The sequence below is a fragment of the Pinus tabuliformis genome, chromosome 1_2 (genome assembly GCF_031772625.1).
Source record: "Pinus tabuliformis cultivar Carrire ecotype Pingquan chromosome 1_2, CPIR1, whole genome shotgun sequence".
Classification (NCBI taxonomy): domain Eukaryota; kingdom Viridiplantae; phylum Streptophyta; class Pinopsida; order Pinales; family Pinaceae; genus Pinus; species Pinus tabuliformis.
Genome location: NC_142298.1, coordinates 588,938,619 through 588,955,456, shown reverse-complemented (window position 1 = coordinate 588,955,456; position 16,838 = coordinate 588,938,619). Strand labels below are relative to the sequence as shown.

General features: G+C 38.8%; 1 protein-coding gene across 7 annotated transcripts in view; it reads right to left on the bottom strand.

Annotated features, from left to right (window-relative positions):
* Positions 1 to 16,838, bottom strand: part of LOC149207029 (mitochondrial pyruvate carrier 1-like) — a 291,335-nt gene that overhangs the window by 129,723 nt on the left and 144,774 nt on the right. For all 7 annotated transcript variants that reach the window (XR_016252612.1, XR_016252611.1, XM_089395634.1 and 4 more), the window contains exon 3: positions 6,771 to 6,825. Coding sequence is in view for 5 of the 7 variants with exons in the window: in XM_089395634.1 (XP_089251760.1) it covers positions 6,771 to 6,825 (55 nt within the window). In the remaining 2 variants the exon portion in view is untranslated. The remainder of the gene's footprint in view (positions 1 to 6,770; positions 6,826 to 16,838) is intronic.

Sequence of the window (16,838 nt, the reverse complement as noted above, 5' to 3'; positions counted from 1 at the left end):
TAAATCATCCCTTTGTGTTTTGCCATAGCAAGAATCTGTCCAGATGTAGGTTTTTCCCTAGAAATCTTAGTGACCTCGTCAAAATTTGCAATCATACTGTAAACCCCAAGATTATTAGGCCTATGGTCAATCTCTTGATTTCTCTCAAAGGTGTATATCTGATCTTCCATGGAGAACATATTGATTTGACCACTTGTCCCTCCTAACATGCCACTTTCTATGATTCTCTTCACATATGGGCATGTGGCTTCTTCATGGAACTCATTACATGGCCTACAAAAAGGGGAAATCTGATCTACCATGTTGGTGGATTCCAATGGATTTGGAGGCCTATGCTCCTGTTGAGGGCCTTTATTATTTTGCCATCTATCATTTGGCCTAGTTTGGAATCTTTGCACTTGTGATCTCTCCATGGCCACCAACCTATTTTGCATGTTTTGCATTTCTTTGATGTGATTTGCTTCCATGCTCTTGATGAGTTGAGTTAATTCTTTAATAGGATCATGTGTAGTCTCTTCCTTGGCATTGCCTTTGAAATCATTTGATTTTGATGGCCCTCTATTGAAACCAGGAATTTCAGATTTTCCTGATTGCTTTCTAGCCCTTTCTATCTTCAAGGCTTCAGATTGAGCTACACTTAGATTCGTAGGCTCCTTCCTCCTCAACTCATAGGCAGTGTCAACCCCAAAAGCATCTAGATATGAGCATAAAAGAAATTCATCAGGAGGTTTAACAATAGCAGGCATGCTTTTTACTAATTCATTGAATCTCTTGTTAAACTCCTCCATGGTCTCATTCTCATTTTTCTTCATGTTGCTAATGGCATTGATCAAATGCCTATTTTCCTTCTTCTCTCCAAACTTATCTAAAAATGCAGTCAGAATGGCTTGTAAAGAGTTATATGAGTTAGCAGGTTGCTCAGTGAGCCAATCAAGAGCATCCTCTTCTAAAGATAAAACAAAAAGCCTCATCTTCACATCCTCATAATTAGCAGTGTTACACCATTTAAAGATACAAACATTAAAGTTTTTCACATGTGATGTAGCACTAATGGCATTGTTACCTTGAAAGGAAGGCAACTTTTCAATAGCCTTGTCAGGGATATTGTGAGGATAGCCATTTATGTTAGTGAAGTCACAAGGAGCAAAAAGATCATTCATGATGCTAGGCTCTACTTGTTCTTGAAAAAGCAAATGAATATCAGAAATAGCCTCTTGCCCAAGACTAGCAAGAGCTCTACTATGAGAAAGTCTATTCAACCTCTCTCTAAAAACCCTTTCAGGATCAGGAGAGGGGCTAACTAGACCACTTGAATTTCTCCTAGTAGAGACTCTTGCAAAATTTGGATTGAGTGGAGTCGCCACTTGAGCAAGAATTTAAATCTAAAGTTCAAAATGCTAAAACCAAAAGGTTAGTCGATTTCCCAAGTACAAGAAAGCTTGTCCCGAGCAGCGGCGCCAAAGATGTTGACCTTGCTGCCTACACCTACCTACAGGTCAGTGAGAAAAGCCTTCAACCCCACAAGGTGTGGTTGGTGGCAGGGAACTCAGAGAAGAGGCTGTCACACTAATCCCAACTCTCTCCGTTTGAGATATCTCCTAGGTTAGCTAAGGGGGGTGGTCCCTAATGGAAAGTTAAGTTAAAAACAAAGATGTGAGTTTCTAGGAGAATTGTTAGAGCTAAATAGATTATTTATTTAAGATTTATAAGCAAACTTGATATGAGAAATAACCATAAACACATAAGATAAGCATGAGATACACAAACAACTAGTGCCTTCAAAGTATTGCTCTTTAAGAAATGAATTTTTTATTTTATTTTTGCTTAGAATGAAGTCAAACACTTTCAAATGAAAGCCCAAATAACCTTGGACTTGGGTTTCCCAACGGAAAAGGGTTACTTAGCTTATGCTTTAGCTTTCTTCTTCAAACTTGAATTGCCTCCGGGAACACTTGTAGGAAAGCAAGCAAAAGAGTTAGCATGCAAAAAAAAACACGGCCTCAAATGCTAGATAAAACCAATATACACACAAATGAAAGAAGAAAATATGGGATAATTTTTCAAGATAGAAAATAAGCAAAGGGCTCAGGAAACCCCCTCTTAAATAAATATTTTGATGTCCTATGAGATTGTGGGCTTGAACAACTTGTGGGACCTTTGATATCCTTGGAGGTGACTATTCCAACCGAAGAAGTCTTCACACTCTAATAGAGTTGGCAACCTATCCTTTGAACACAAAAATGCCTGCAAACCAATTGTTAGCGCAAAAGAGACTAGGCATATAGAGACCAAGTTGAGCTTGTCATTCAACCGAAAATGACAAGCTACAACAAGAGCACAAAATATACCGAGCCCAAAGGAGATTTGAGATAGCTGCAAATCTCTCCTCCCTAGACAATAATGCCTTCAGGCAAATGCACAAAAAAAACAACTAGATAGCAATGTATAATCAAATGAATAATAACATCAAATGACACAGGTATACCTCATCAACCAAAGAATGCACCACAAGAGAAGCTAGTAACCCCAAAGACTTTTATTTATTTATATGAAAGATGAGTGAAAAAATCCAGAAAATTATCCGCCTCTAAAAAAGAAGGGATAATTAACCGGATAAAAAAAACACTCCAAGGTGTACTCGTTTGCTGATTGAGTCCCGACATCCTAGGCATGTTACAGACTCAAAAACTCATCATTACTAGTATCACTTATTACAATTCCCCGTAGGGTGTGGAATCTGGGTACAAGAAAGATGATGAGAAGATAGAAGTAGAGTTAAAAAACTCTGTTGACTGATGATATCTGATGGTACAAATGTCATCTGGATCATCCTTGTGCATGGAGTCTTCATATAATCATCAGGTGCCACTCCAGTGGTCAACAAGACCAATTGTCTTTTGAAGCGGTCAAAACACCTTCACAAATCTCTTGTTACAAAAGTGGACCTGCTTTTGGGGGGGAAGAGGGCTTTGCATGTGGTATTGCAAGCAACCATATTTGAAGACCAATGATGAGGTGGACAAAGAAACAGAGTCAAGAAAGTATCATCTCCATTCCAAATCATCCTTGTTGTCGCAAAATCTAGTAGGCCTTATGGAGGGGTAACCCACAAGGCAATTACGAGACCAAGAGACAACAATAAGGTAGTAGCCCACTGTCACCACAACTACTACTCCTTGCTCTATGGACTTTCACCAATGAGATTTGTCTGAGTATAAAAGTCACTTAATAGGTGTTCTAGGTTTTAAAGGTATGACGTGACTTGAAGGCTTCTAAGGAAAAGACATAATTTAGGTACTAGACTCCAAACTATGAAGAGGAGGCAATTCACTTTTCTTAGAGAGGCCAAAGTGGGGAAACACAAGACAAAGGGTTTGATTATTATGTTGTGAGTTGGGATGGCCAAAGGTCTAATTGTCAAGAAAGGATTTCCCACAATGTGTTTCAACAAGGTTACAAGGATTCCTAAAATTATTCCAAGCCAAATCAAGAAAGAATCCAAGGGAATGTTGCATCCTCAAAGCAAATTTATTTCTTCTATGTTTCACGTCACTTTACTTATCGAGGGTTTTATGATCAATTTTTGAGCTTGGAAAGTCATTCCCATGCTTCATGGAAGTGCCTTTACTTGTAGTATAGGCACGGGCCTTTATTTAAGGCATATCTTCATGGATAATAAGCATTATTTGAGCCTTTATTGGATCTATTTTTGAGGAGTCGTCCACCTCTCTTCTAACCGTTTGAACCTTCTACATGGTCAAATCAAGTCATTGGATCACCAAATGATGGAGAAAAATTCAAGGAAAATTGCCATGCAATCATAAGTGGAAAATTTTGTCATCTATGGTTAAAAGAACCTCTCTTGGCCACATCGATGTATCAATTTTGCCTCTATTACGGTTTTACTCAATGTAATTTTGAAAAAATTAAGTTTTGACTTAGTCTCCAAGCATTTTGTGGGTGTCAAGTCACTTATTTTGTGGGAGACCAAGGAGGAATTTTTTAAGAGCATTAGCTATAAATTAAGGCCTTCTCCTCCTTGGAAAATTAATGTGAACTTGTTGAAATCTATCAAAATGTGAAATTTTCCATGAGACAAAAGGGTTTACATGTGATGTTTCTTCTCTTGCTTGGTTGATCTAAAATATTCAAAGGCAATTTGTGGAGTGTCTCAAAGTCAGTGCAATGATAAGAAAATTGATTCATGAAGGCTTAAAGAGGAAGGTGTAGGGTTTATCTCACACCATTCTCTTAATTCATACAAGGTATTGTTGTTTTCTTTTGGGATGTGTTTATTATCCCCCTTGAGGGTAAGTAACCTTATTTTGTATAATTGTTGATTTCTCTGGTTGGAGGATTTGTTTCATAGGAAGCCCTCCTAGTAGAATTTTGGTTCCATTTATTGTCTTGTCTTGATTCTAAGTTCGTATCCTTGGTGTTCCACCTAGTATCAAGACCTCAAGCATTGTGATACAAAATCTAAAAGTGGACATAATTCCCTATCCTTGTCTCTTTTTGAAAAGGGATCATACCTCTATTCCAACATTTTACAATCAAATATCTTATACAAAAATTTTCCAAAATTTGTACTTAGAATAAAAATTAAAAAACCCTTAAATCAAATATTTAAAAAAAATCCAAAAATATATATAACAAAATCCAAAAACATATTTCAACAGTGAATTTTTTTCAGTAGTCATCAGTTGATCATCTTCATTGGATGAACAACTATAAATTTGCATTTTGGGAGGCCCTAGAAACCCTAACGTTGTACAACCCCTTTTGTTTTACCTTACATTTCTGTTCTAACATTATTTCCAAGAGTTTCAAGGCTTATTACAGGTTCTGAAAATTATTTACAGCAATTGAAGGCAAATAGAGGCAAACCCTTGCCTTGGGATACATGAAACTCAAAGCACAAATCTCTTGTATCCTTATAATTGATTTGAAGGTGTTTTCATTAAATACTTATTGTCTTTAAATCATATATTGGCTGTCCAAATCATTTTGCAGGTCTAATCACTCATTTGGACTAAATCAATTTTCAAACCTCACGGTTGAGGGCCATTTTCTGATAACTTGCAGATTGAATATCTTTTCAATTAATCATCCAAATTTGGTGTTCTTGTTCTTATTGGAAATTATTTTCATAGTATTAACAATTCCAACCAGGTTTCTTGAGTTTTAGGTCCACCAAGAGCTAGTTCTGGACCCCTAAAATGACCTTCTGCTGGTATCCTGGTGCAATCTTCAGAAATTGCAAAAATTGCAGGCTTGAAAAGTAGGCTTATCTCCTTTTTACAACCACATAAATCAGGTATAACAGTTCCAAATCACTTCCCATGGTGGTAAGAAGTCTTGATACTCAATTTTTGGTACTTTCCAAGCTTATTTCATTGATTCATTGAGTATTTTCTTTGCTGGTCTGCAACATAGTTCTGGTGTTACATCTTTTATCAGATTAGATTTTGTCATTAAATTAACTCCTACCTCTTCCATATATGTGAACTTAGGCACTAGTCTACTTATACTTTTGGTTGAGTATGTGTTTGTAGGGATATCACCCTTGGTGTTTTGTAGAAGTTAACCTAAAGCGAGAGGAATATGCTAAGGTGACAATGGGTGTGTTCCTAAGAATACTTACCATTTAGTAGGCTTGGTTGAATGCCAACCCTGCTAGTTTGAGCAGTAACAAGCTTCACATTGTGTCCTTTTCTTTTTTGCCAATTTATACAGTGTATTACAAGAACATATATACTTATATTAGACAATGCATCTCTTATTTCAAATCTGATCACCTATGAGCAGTTATAGTCCACATCCAGGATAAACTATTTTTGGGCAAACAATTCAGGAGCGTTTCAAGCAATTGCTTAAAGCTTAGACCAAAGCTTCTTATGTTCTGTTCAATCTTTTATCTGCTCATATGATTATAAATTGTTGCCTTTTTATGATGACTAGTGTGAATTCAACATGAACGGGGTGATTGCATACAATTAAAAAGGGAAAAACTCAGATCTGTAATTGTCACACTCCACTCCTAGTCATTCAGTGTTTAAAATTAGCAAAGTAGAATATGGATTAGTGAGTGGCCCTGCAAATAATTGGAACAACCCCATTGAGAGTTATTAGTTGGTTGAGATAAGAGTAGTTGCTACAGAAAGCCTTCAGCAGTTACGAAGACTCAAGCACACAATAAAAACTCCTGTGTGTCATGAAAATATTTAACTGAATATTGAACAGTATAAGAAAAATAAAATTCAAGACAAAAATATTCAGATTTTGTCTGGAGTGTCTGAACTGAAAAAACTCCACATGCTAAAAGAGACCAAGAAAACTCATAAAAAAGCAACTACAAGGAGCAAATAAATGACGAGAAATTCAACATAGATGCCATTTGCATTATAGACGAAAGAGGAATCATATGTAGTTTTCACTCATTATATGCATTGTTGAAATCTAAACTCTGCTTGGGTTAAATTCAATCCAACAAATTAACATCTATCCATACTCTCTGGGTATTAACATAACTCACTGACCTTCCAACCTAAGGCCCAAAACACTGATAATCTCCATTGTTTATGTACTAGAATATACAGAATACAGAAACTTTTAGTGCCGTTGTATTTGACAGGAAATATATTTGTTCAGATAGTGTGTGGATTACATGGAGTTATCATTAGTTTCATTAGTTTGATTAGAAAATCATCCTAACACAACATTTACGTTAATATGCCTATATTCAGGAAAGTGTATGAGAGTTTTTATACCTCCAGTCATATTCCCTGATATCATATCTGGTGGCTTCTGCGTATCAGCTAAGCCCTGTACAAGAGAATTTTGACATAACGCTTAGCCATGAGAACACCAGGAATGGTCTTCAAATCTAACTTTGAAAGAGTAAACATGATAATTAAGCATATGTGAACTGACATCACAAAAGGCTTTGAACTTATACATTACACAAAGTCATTTTCAGCAGAAATGAAATATACGAAGGTAGCTCCCGAAAAGCAATATATGCAAAAGCAGACAGTAAACATGAAAATAAACTTTTTCATTAATTCAGTGTTCAAACTGATACGGTAAAATAGCTCTGTACTATACGTTACCCTTTATCCTGCATGAGGGCTACCTTATGCTTTTCATCTCGTGCGACAGATACTTGCAAATGATATTGATGGATGATTGATCATATGCAGGGACACTATTATGGATGCACACAATCTTCCTAGCACTTCCCCTATGTCTTGTTCCGACCATTGTCTCAGTGGTGGGTGCATGGTGTTTAGAGAAGAGTGGCTGCTTGCGTAGACAGTTATTTGATGCCCCTAGAGTTTAGCAGGATTTCCAGTTATGATGTATTCAGCCTTGTTGTGATATTCTGAGTGTATAACTTGTTCATGATGGAGATGGCATTATACATGATTCTGCTCCTATGTTCTTCTAGTCATCACATGATTGGATGAGCTGATATAGTCAGACATTGTTGGTGGTACATGATGCCGAGGTGGAGCTCCCTAGCACTTTGGTTACATCTGGCCTATGTTTTGCACCTTAGTGTTACAGGCATTATTCACTTTTTGGATCAGATTGCATATGTAATCCTCTGCACATTAATCCAGACATTATTGTGATCATTTTTATATGGTCTAAGGTTGTTTTGAGACTCAAGTGAGTGGCCTAGTTGTTATGGGGTTTCATGTTGGTTAGATCACTTGATACAAAGATACAACACAATGACACGATAATTTTTGGCCAAATTGTTGGAAATACTGAGAGGGGGGTGAATCAGTATTTCTTTTTCTCACTATTGTTTTACTAGTTAAATCATATATGTTCAGAACACAAAATGAACAGCAGGAATAAATGCTTTTATTAATATAACTGTGCAGTAAAATAAATACAATAAATAGAATGTCACAATTGGTTGCCAAGCTCCAACTTGGACTTTGGTGAGGCTCCAACCTCCTGAGCACCAACTCTATTTTGCCAAGACACCAATCTTGGATTTAGGAGCACCAACTCCCAAGGACTTCAATCCTTTTCAATTCTGAGGCTCCAACCTCTTTGGTATACACTGGTGTGCTGCTGCGCTCTTTTCAGCTTCCACTGCTTCTGCTGCCCCCTTTTCTTCTGCTGCTTCCACTATCTCATGCTCAAGTTATGCCATCCACCAACGACCCTGCAGTTCTCTGTTTTTGCTGCTTTTATATGCTCCATGCCCCTGTCCATTCGTTTCCTCTTACATGCTGGCTATTTGGCTTCCTCCTCACTTGATCGCTTTGACACTTCGGCTTCCATTCCTTTGCTTCTTCTGTCTATACACGTGTTCCAAAATCTGAGTAGAACAAACCCAAACTCCCCTTTCTTAAATAAAACTCGGCCCTTGACCTGTGGTTAATACCTTACAGGGTTTATCGGAGGCGTTTAATCACCCATCGGAAGCCACCACCCGAGCGTTTTAATCAACCATTGGAAGCCACCACCCAAGCGTTTTAATCAACCATCGGAAGCCACCAACCGAGCCTTTAATCAACCATCACCGAGCGCTTTAATCAACCATCACCAAGCGCTTTAATCGACCATCAGAAGCCACCTTTTATTCGGCGCTTTCTATCAATAATCAACCATCGGAAGCCACCACCCGAGCCATTAATCAACCATCACACAGGCTTTAATATATATCTTAACCCCATGGCCATGTATCATATAATACACGGAAAACATTATAAACCCCCGCTCTAATTCAAATGCCGGACTTCAATTATTATGCACCCGCCTTTACAATTTCGGCGGGTCCGGATTTCGCAACCATAACAAAACTCTTAAGGCCTGACCTCCGATGAGGAGCGGACCCGATGCTCTTTTAGACTCCCTTCTATACTGGTTTCGGGTCCGATGTATATCGGCACTCGCTGTAAACAATAGTCTCGATCCTCCGACGGAACGCAGACCCGACACCTTCTTATACTCCCGTCTCTATATTGAATTCGGGTCCGGGATATCGGCAGGTTCGCTTCGGCGGATTTGTAACGCGAAGGTTTAGCGGACCTGATCTCCCTTTAGGCTGCTCTCTAATATGATTTCGGCTCCGGATGATTTCGGCGATCGCTACCTCCGCTGCTCCGATGCGATACAAGAGTTCTGCGGACCCGATATGGTTTTACACTTCACTTGATAATAGTTTCGGCTCCGGATTTCGGAGCTTGCACCTTGAACAGTTCCGACATTCTGGATGCGATATATTATAGACTGTTTTTAATAAGTCCATCGGGTCCATGCCTCTATCGCAATCGGCAGATTATAGCGCCATTCCTTATGACTTACGATCACTGCAGATGCGATATGATATTAAGCCACAGTCTATATTCCCGTCGGGTCCGCAGCCTTATCGCAATCGGCGATCGGGAGAGTGTCATGCCTTTGTGTGTTGTTGCGATGGGCGGATGCGATATAGCATTCAACCATAACATAATTCTGCATCGGGTCCGCATTATTATCGCAATCGGAGGCTTCAGTGGTGGCACATAGCTAAACCGCCGATTAGCGATGTCGCCGATATATATATATATATATATATATATATATATATATATATGCCTTTATATATAAACTTCTCCGCCGATAGTGTGTTTGTAATATGTGCCCGCTGATAGTTGTGAATGCATATATATAAGATTTTTAACCGCCGATAATGTTAAAGCATGCATACATGGGTTTTACAAGCCCGATAACATATCTATATGAGTTCTGCTCCTCTTGGCATATATATGGCATATATATATGTGGCTCCTCCTATAGCTCCTCTTTGCTCCAATGTGGCTCCTCTTGGCATATATATATGTGGCTCCTCCTATAGCTCCTCTTTGCTCCAATGTGGCTCCTCTGGCTTGGTCTGCTCCTCTTGGCTCCATTTGCTCCTCTTGGCTCCGATATGCTCTGTCTCCTCCTCTTGAATATTGCCATATTGACATCAATGACAATCTGTGTCCAACACAAATGTCCCCGGAAAAACCCAATGCGGGAAAACTGGTGCAACAACTATAAGGGTTTTATTATTAAGTAGTAGTTATTTCTGAATACAACTTATGGATGCCTTCCCGGCAATCCAGTTATAGAGAATATCACTCGGCAGAAGAAATTAGTGAGATTACCTCACCCTACACTGCAAGTCCCAGCTGATCCGGCCACTGAAACAATGAGTCCCTGACTACCTTTGCGTTGTCCCTACGCAATCATTGTGTGGGCCTACGTCACTTCCTTTGAGGCACTGCGTCACCTCTCTGCTGGATCGATTTTTTCTCAGGAGCTTCAACTTCAGCCTTCCCGGCTCAGAACATCAAAACCCTAGCAAAATCTTGGACTTCTATTTGGAAGGCACTGCATTGCTATGCGTGAGCCCAACCTAGCTTTGTGTCACCCTCACTGAGCACTGTGCTTCCTCCTCTACGTCTTTCTTTGCCTCTCTTTTGTGTATTCTTAGCTCCAGAGAAGATTCTCCAGCCAAAACTATCTCTGCCCTCTCTGCATGATCACCACGAAATCATTGCACTACTCTAGCCATAGCAATTCGATCTAACTGATCAGCACTCTGTGTGTACTCCAAGTGTCCATCAAGCCTTCTCTTATAATCCTCTCGTTGATCAATCAATGGCCCAAATTAGATTCTAATCAATGGCTATGATCATATTGACTTGATCTCCACCTTCTAAGTTACACCCACACTTTAGATTAATACCCATTAATTATTTTAATTTCCTAAGTTTAGGCTTAGGGTCCCATTAAAAATAATTAATTATTTTAATAAAATTGTCTCCAAGTGGAATTTCCCAAAGCGATTTTTGGGTATTGGAGAATGCATGTGTCTAAGCCTCCGTGCAAATTTTGACACTTAGAGCACATCCGATGCTACCAGAAATCAACAAGCCTATAGTTGGAGCAGTCGTTGTTGGGTTGGCACCTTGGTCATTGATGCATTGATGTTTTTTGGTTTATACCATTCCCTGTGGAGTTGCAGCCCTGGATTAGGGGTGACCCATGGTTGAGATCTATGAACTACAAGGTCTATGGCTGGGTGGAACATGGAGAGCCCACAGCCAATTGGATTTTCTGTGCAAAATAAGGGTTTATAGTTCTATACTGTTTTGAACATTGAATTTATGTTGAAACCTTAGTTTTAACTTTTAGGGTTCAGTGCATTTTTGTGTTTATTTTCGTTGTGCACTTGTGTATTTATGTTTTATATGTGTTAGACTGAGACATAGTAGTAATGGCATTTAGTATTGTATTCATGCTAACTGAGAACTTCCAAGTGCAAGAGCAGCCATGGCAGAGTTAGGGTTTTATCACTTACATCGTGAAAATTTTATAAATTTTGGCAATGTTGGTTATGTAAAGATGGCTAGGGGTAACTGGGGACTTTACATAAATAGTCTTCCTTCACATGAATATCATGGGTTAAAACCATGTGCCACCTTAAACGACCTATGGCAAACCTACCCTTTGCCCATGTCCAGATTAACCTAACATAATAAACATCTTTATCTATTACCTTCTTACCTCCATGAATGCCATGGGCTAAAACCATGTAGCACCTTAAACTGCTAACAAAAAACCTACCCTTTGCCTAAGTCATGATAAAACTAACATAATAAATATCTGTATTTATTACCTTCTTACCAATTAGCTGAAGTTGGACATTCCCTATCTTGTAACTGATCCAAAAATGGATCCTGGATAAACCTCTAAGTCTAAAAGACTTCATATTAGAGGTAAAAGGTGCCAAATGACACAAATCCTTTGTAAATCAGAGGAAAATAAAAGTTGCAAGCTGCTCTCAGAAATAGTCTCATTTTAGAGATCTCTTCATTCTGAATCCAACACAACCTGAATGGGTGAAAACGGACTTCATATGGAGAAGTTATTGCTTAAGGAAGATGCCCTTTGTTCCTTAGAAAAAGAGGCAAAATCCTTTAAAAAGGCAAAAAGCCCTTCAAAAGGGGAAATCGCATCAGACTAGGGCAAAAGAGTGGATTAAGTGAAAAAGGGAAGCCACCCCCGATCGTCGATCCCCGACATATTGGGTCAGAGGAAGGCACATGTGATATAACATAGGGATCGGGCCGAGCAATATGCCGATCGCCGATATCGGCAGATCGCAATCGGCGTCGGCATCAATCATGCCATATTGGAACCCTGGGCCCATGCGATACGCGATTGCGATATCGCAATATCGCGTCGGGGTCATGCGATGGAGCGAGCCACATATATATGCGTCGATGCGATGTGATAGACCCGAAAGGGTTTTGTAAACGCCACTGCATAAATATTTCAGATCTGGCCAAAGCCATTTTTACGGGAATTTTAGTGTTTTAACGTATTTTTATAAATACAAAAGAAAACCATGAAACATGGGCATGGCGACTTGCGATAGCGATTTCAGGCGGACCCGATAGAAATATAAGGCGGAATTCAGGATATTTGAAGTTTGATAAACGACAAAGTGACAAGTTTTCCTGTGTTGAATGCATTTCTCTGTGTAAACAAAGAATGCCCGTTTCAAGGATTTCAAAGGCCCAATGCCCTTATCTGTTGCAGATTAGGTGGCCACCTCCCCTGAATGCGTTATGCAATGATTATTTAACGCTAGAAGAGGGATTCAAGCGGACAGAGGCCGAGAGTGTAATGCCCCACTTAAATCTTATCATGCAAATTTATTAATGTTTACATTACCTGAAAATATTGAGAAATATTGGTGAATACCTTCATTTTGGAAACTATAAATTTATTTACTAACATAAAATTCATTATTTCTATTTTGTTCAAATCCCCAACTTGCCTTCTCAAATTGAATCTTAGGTAGGATATGGTCTCCTTCCATTATTTCAAATTATATATATATATATTCATCTCACATTCCCAAACATACTCTCACATTTACTTGGGAGAAGACATGGTCCTCTCCATTTAATTACATCTCACATTCCCAAATGTACTCTCACATTTACTTGAGAGAAGACATGGTCCTCTCCATTTAATTACATCTCATTCCCAAATGTACTCTCACATTTACTTGGGAAAAGACATAGTCCTCTCCATTTAATTATCAATATATATATTCATTTCACATTCCCAAATGTACTTTCTGATTTACTTGGGAGAAGACATGGTCCTCTCCCATTAATTTCTCAATTTTATATTCATATCACATTTCCAAATGTACTCCCAGATTTACTTGGGAGAAGAGAGTTCAACTGTAAGGATGGATGAGAAGTTAATGACATTAATGAGAGGTGGTTGAGATGGAGAAGAGAGGGAGGGTATAAAAGGGAAGGAGGAAGGGAGAATAGGGGATGGAGGGTCTTGCTTGATTTTGGGATTGGATGTGATTTTAGGATTTGCTGCAATTTTTGGGGGACCTTAGGAACCTGTGGAGGTTTCTTGGGTTGTTGAGAGGAGGGAAATATTGTTCATCTTGGTCTAGATCATTCATCTTGGACACATACTACATCTGGTTGGACTTGGGCTCGAAGGGCTAGGGAACCTGTGAAGGTTTCCTGGGCTAGGAATTATTTCCTAGTTGGCTGGGAGGTAAATCCAGTTGGGTTAATCAAGAGGAGCGTTCAGTAGGAGCAACAGCTCAAAGGCATCTCCACCAGCCACCGGTACAGGTATTCCTCTATAGATTACTTGTGTAAATTTATTAAAATGAAATGTTCACCATAAGTTATAAGGATTAGAATGTAAATGGTAAAATTTTCATTGTTTAAAAGTCTTGTAAGAAAGTAAATTATTGCCTCTTATTGCATTTAAATTCTAGAGAAATAGATCTGTTAGAAGACCCTAGGATATGGCTCTTACAAGGAGACAGAAAGTCGAGAGGGAAAATGAACGACAGCGCCGATTTGGCTTAAAAAGCCACAGAACGACAGAGACAAGGGCTGCTGAAGGTTGTTGGGGGTTGTTGCTGAAAGCAAAGCCAAAGCAAGAAGCTAAGGCGAAAAAGAGCAGAAAGAGGCAGCACAGAAGGAAAAAGAACAGCCAAGGGAGTCACTTGGAAGGCAAGTGAAAAGCCAAGAGAGCTGTAAACTGATAGAGGGCCAAAGAAGCCAGAACTAGAGCCAGAGCCGAAGAGTCAGAGCCAAGAGCCAGAACCAAGAGCCAGAGTCAGAGCCAAGAGCCAGAACCAAGAGCCAAGAGCCAGAGCCTCAAGAGCCAGGGAATGACATGGTGTCTGAACCCACTGTTTCTGTGTAAAACAGTAGGATTTGAGCCAAGATCTTGTAAAAAGGACTTATACCATAATCCCAGAGAGCCTAGTTGAGTTAACTAGAGCTCACGGAGACGTAGCCCAAGAGTTTTGGGTGATCTCCAAATTAATATTGTTGTTCTATGTGTATTTTATTGTTGCAATGTCTCTGCTGCTTTATTTACCGTTATATGTATATATATATATATATATATATATCAGTTTGAGCACATTAAATTACAGCACATAAACAGATTTAATAAACAACACCAACATACACCTTTTGTAGAAGCACATTTTTAATTCCGCATTGGTTAATCAATAAGACTTGGGAAAATTTAAAGCTTTGGAAGTGGGAGAGGTTCTTGTAAGTTAAACAAGAAGCCTAAGTGCCCCATTTTCAGATCAGTAACCTTGTGTTCTCCACCACTCAACATGACAAAATCAAATTGTGATTCATCCACCACAAAATCAACATACCAATCAATATTGTTAATTAAATGTCTAAATGTTCCTAAATCATAAACCAATCATCCTTATTGCTCTTTGAATCTTTGTTTTCGTCCATGAACACAGTGAACTCTTCCTCCTCCTTGTATTCAATTAGGTTAGCATGTTTATTTCCAGATTGGTCATCAAAAATACACTCTCGGTTGTGTCTTTCATCCCACAAATGCTTCCTAAAAACTCTATATGGCCTAACGTAAAAGCATTTAATCAATTTTTCAAATCTAGCTAACTCAAGAGATCTGTTTCATAATTTTCTTCTCTCTGTTTGAAGCCTTTTCTCATAAACTTTGTTGCAAGTGCCATCTCAAAATCCCGATTCCCACAAGTACTCCCAAACTGTTTTTCCGTCTATCTTGTTGCAACTACTTAATGCTCGATCCTTGAGGGAGGAAGATATAATGGCGCAGGCTACTAGTTTTTCGCTGTGATGTAGAGATGCTCAGTTCGTTGTCATATTTTCTATGCTCCCTCGGCCCCTATGGTTTTAGGGTTTATGCGGGGTTTTCAGCCGACTTCTTCTGGCACACTGGATCCAAATGACGTATCTCCTCATTCCCAATCTCCATTGGAACAAAATAACTCTATTTAGATCTTCATTAGAAACCTCAGTGGTAAAACATTTACTTTCTGGTCCAAAAGAATGCCCTTGTTTACTCTCTCAAACAGGCTGCTGCAAACAAATGGGGTGTTCCTATTTGTTTTCAATACGAAGGGAATATTCTTCATGATTCCTTCCTGCTCAGGGATTATAATATCAGTAAAGATTCAACCATCATCCCGAACACAAGGTTATGTGGGGGTGCTCTTGGAGCCAGATCACCAAATGGAACAGCGGTCTCATTAAAGAAACAGTTCAAGGAGGGGGCTCTAGATCTGTTTCACACAGCGAATTCGTTCTAGGTCCCTATATTGTTGACCAAATAAAACATGCCCTAGTTCTGGAGGTCAACAATGTAGAAGTTTCTTCTCTTTTTTCTATCCTTCAAAATAAGGCTATCACTTGTAGATTCAATGGGTTTTGGCCAAAACCTGAAGCTCTAAGTTCTAACACAATAGATTTTCACTTCATGGACACCAAATTGTGACCTATACTTGTGTTCCAGAGGATTCTTTATAGTCCAATTTGACACTCAAAAGGACCTGAATTTTGTTCTTCAAGGAGTGCCATGGTTTTGGGGAAATGTTGGTTTATTCATCACTCCATGGTTTTCGGATTTGGATGCCACAACAATGGTAGTAACATCCATGTTTATTTGGGTTAGGCTTCCAAACCTCCCCCTTTCTTTCTCGCACCATAAAGTTCTTGAAGACATTGAGAATGCTTTAGGTAAATACAAAAAAAAGGAACATGGAAAGAACAGATAAATGTCTCTTCACCGTTGCCAGAATATGTGTGGAAATAGATTTTAGTAAAGGACTTCTAGATCATATAATTTTGAAGCACAATAATATACAGTGGTCGCAAGTTTTGGACTATGAAAACACGACATTCAAATGTCATGAATGTTTTCAAATGTGTCACCTGCAGAACACCTACCCACAAGCTAAGGAAAATCCAAAAAAGAAAAAGAAGCAACCCAAGCGACCAAAGGACTAACAGTTTTCTAAGATTCCTCTTTCAGAAAACAAAAAAGAAGATTCAAAAGAGAATGTCCAAGCCCAATTTGAAGAGGAGAATATGGGTCAGTATAGTCAGCATTTGAAAGAGGAATCTCTGGAACAGATAGGATCGGTCATTCAAATTCAACAGGGTTCTCCCCCTGTAGGGATGCAAATTTCGGATGGGCTCCAGGGCACCAAAAGAGCCCGTGTTTCCAAAAGTCCTAACTTTGATAAAGAAGCCCCCTAGCTACATGCAGATAGAGCATTGGCCTTGGTTCCTACCGAACCAATGGAACCAATATATATATTTTTCAGATTTTATATGCATACACACTAGGTGTGTCTACAAAATATAGTTTTTATTTCATTAATAAAAGTTACAGCTTTTTTCTAAAAAAACACTATTAATTCTCAACTACTCAAATGTCAAATCTATATTAATACTAATAATGTTTAAAATTTCAAATAAATTTTC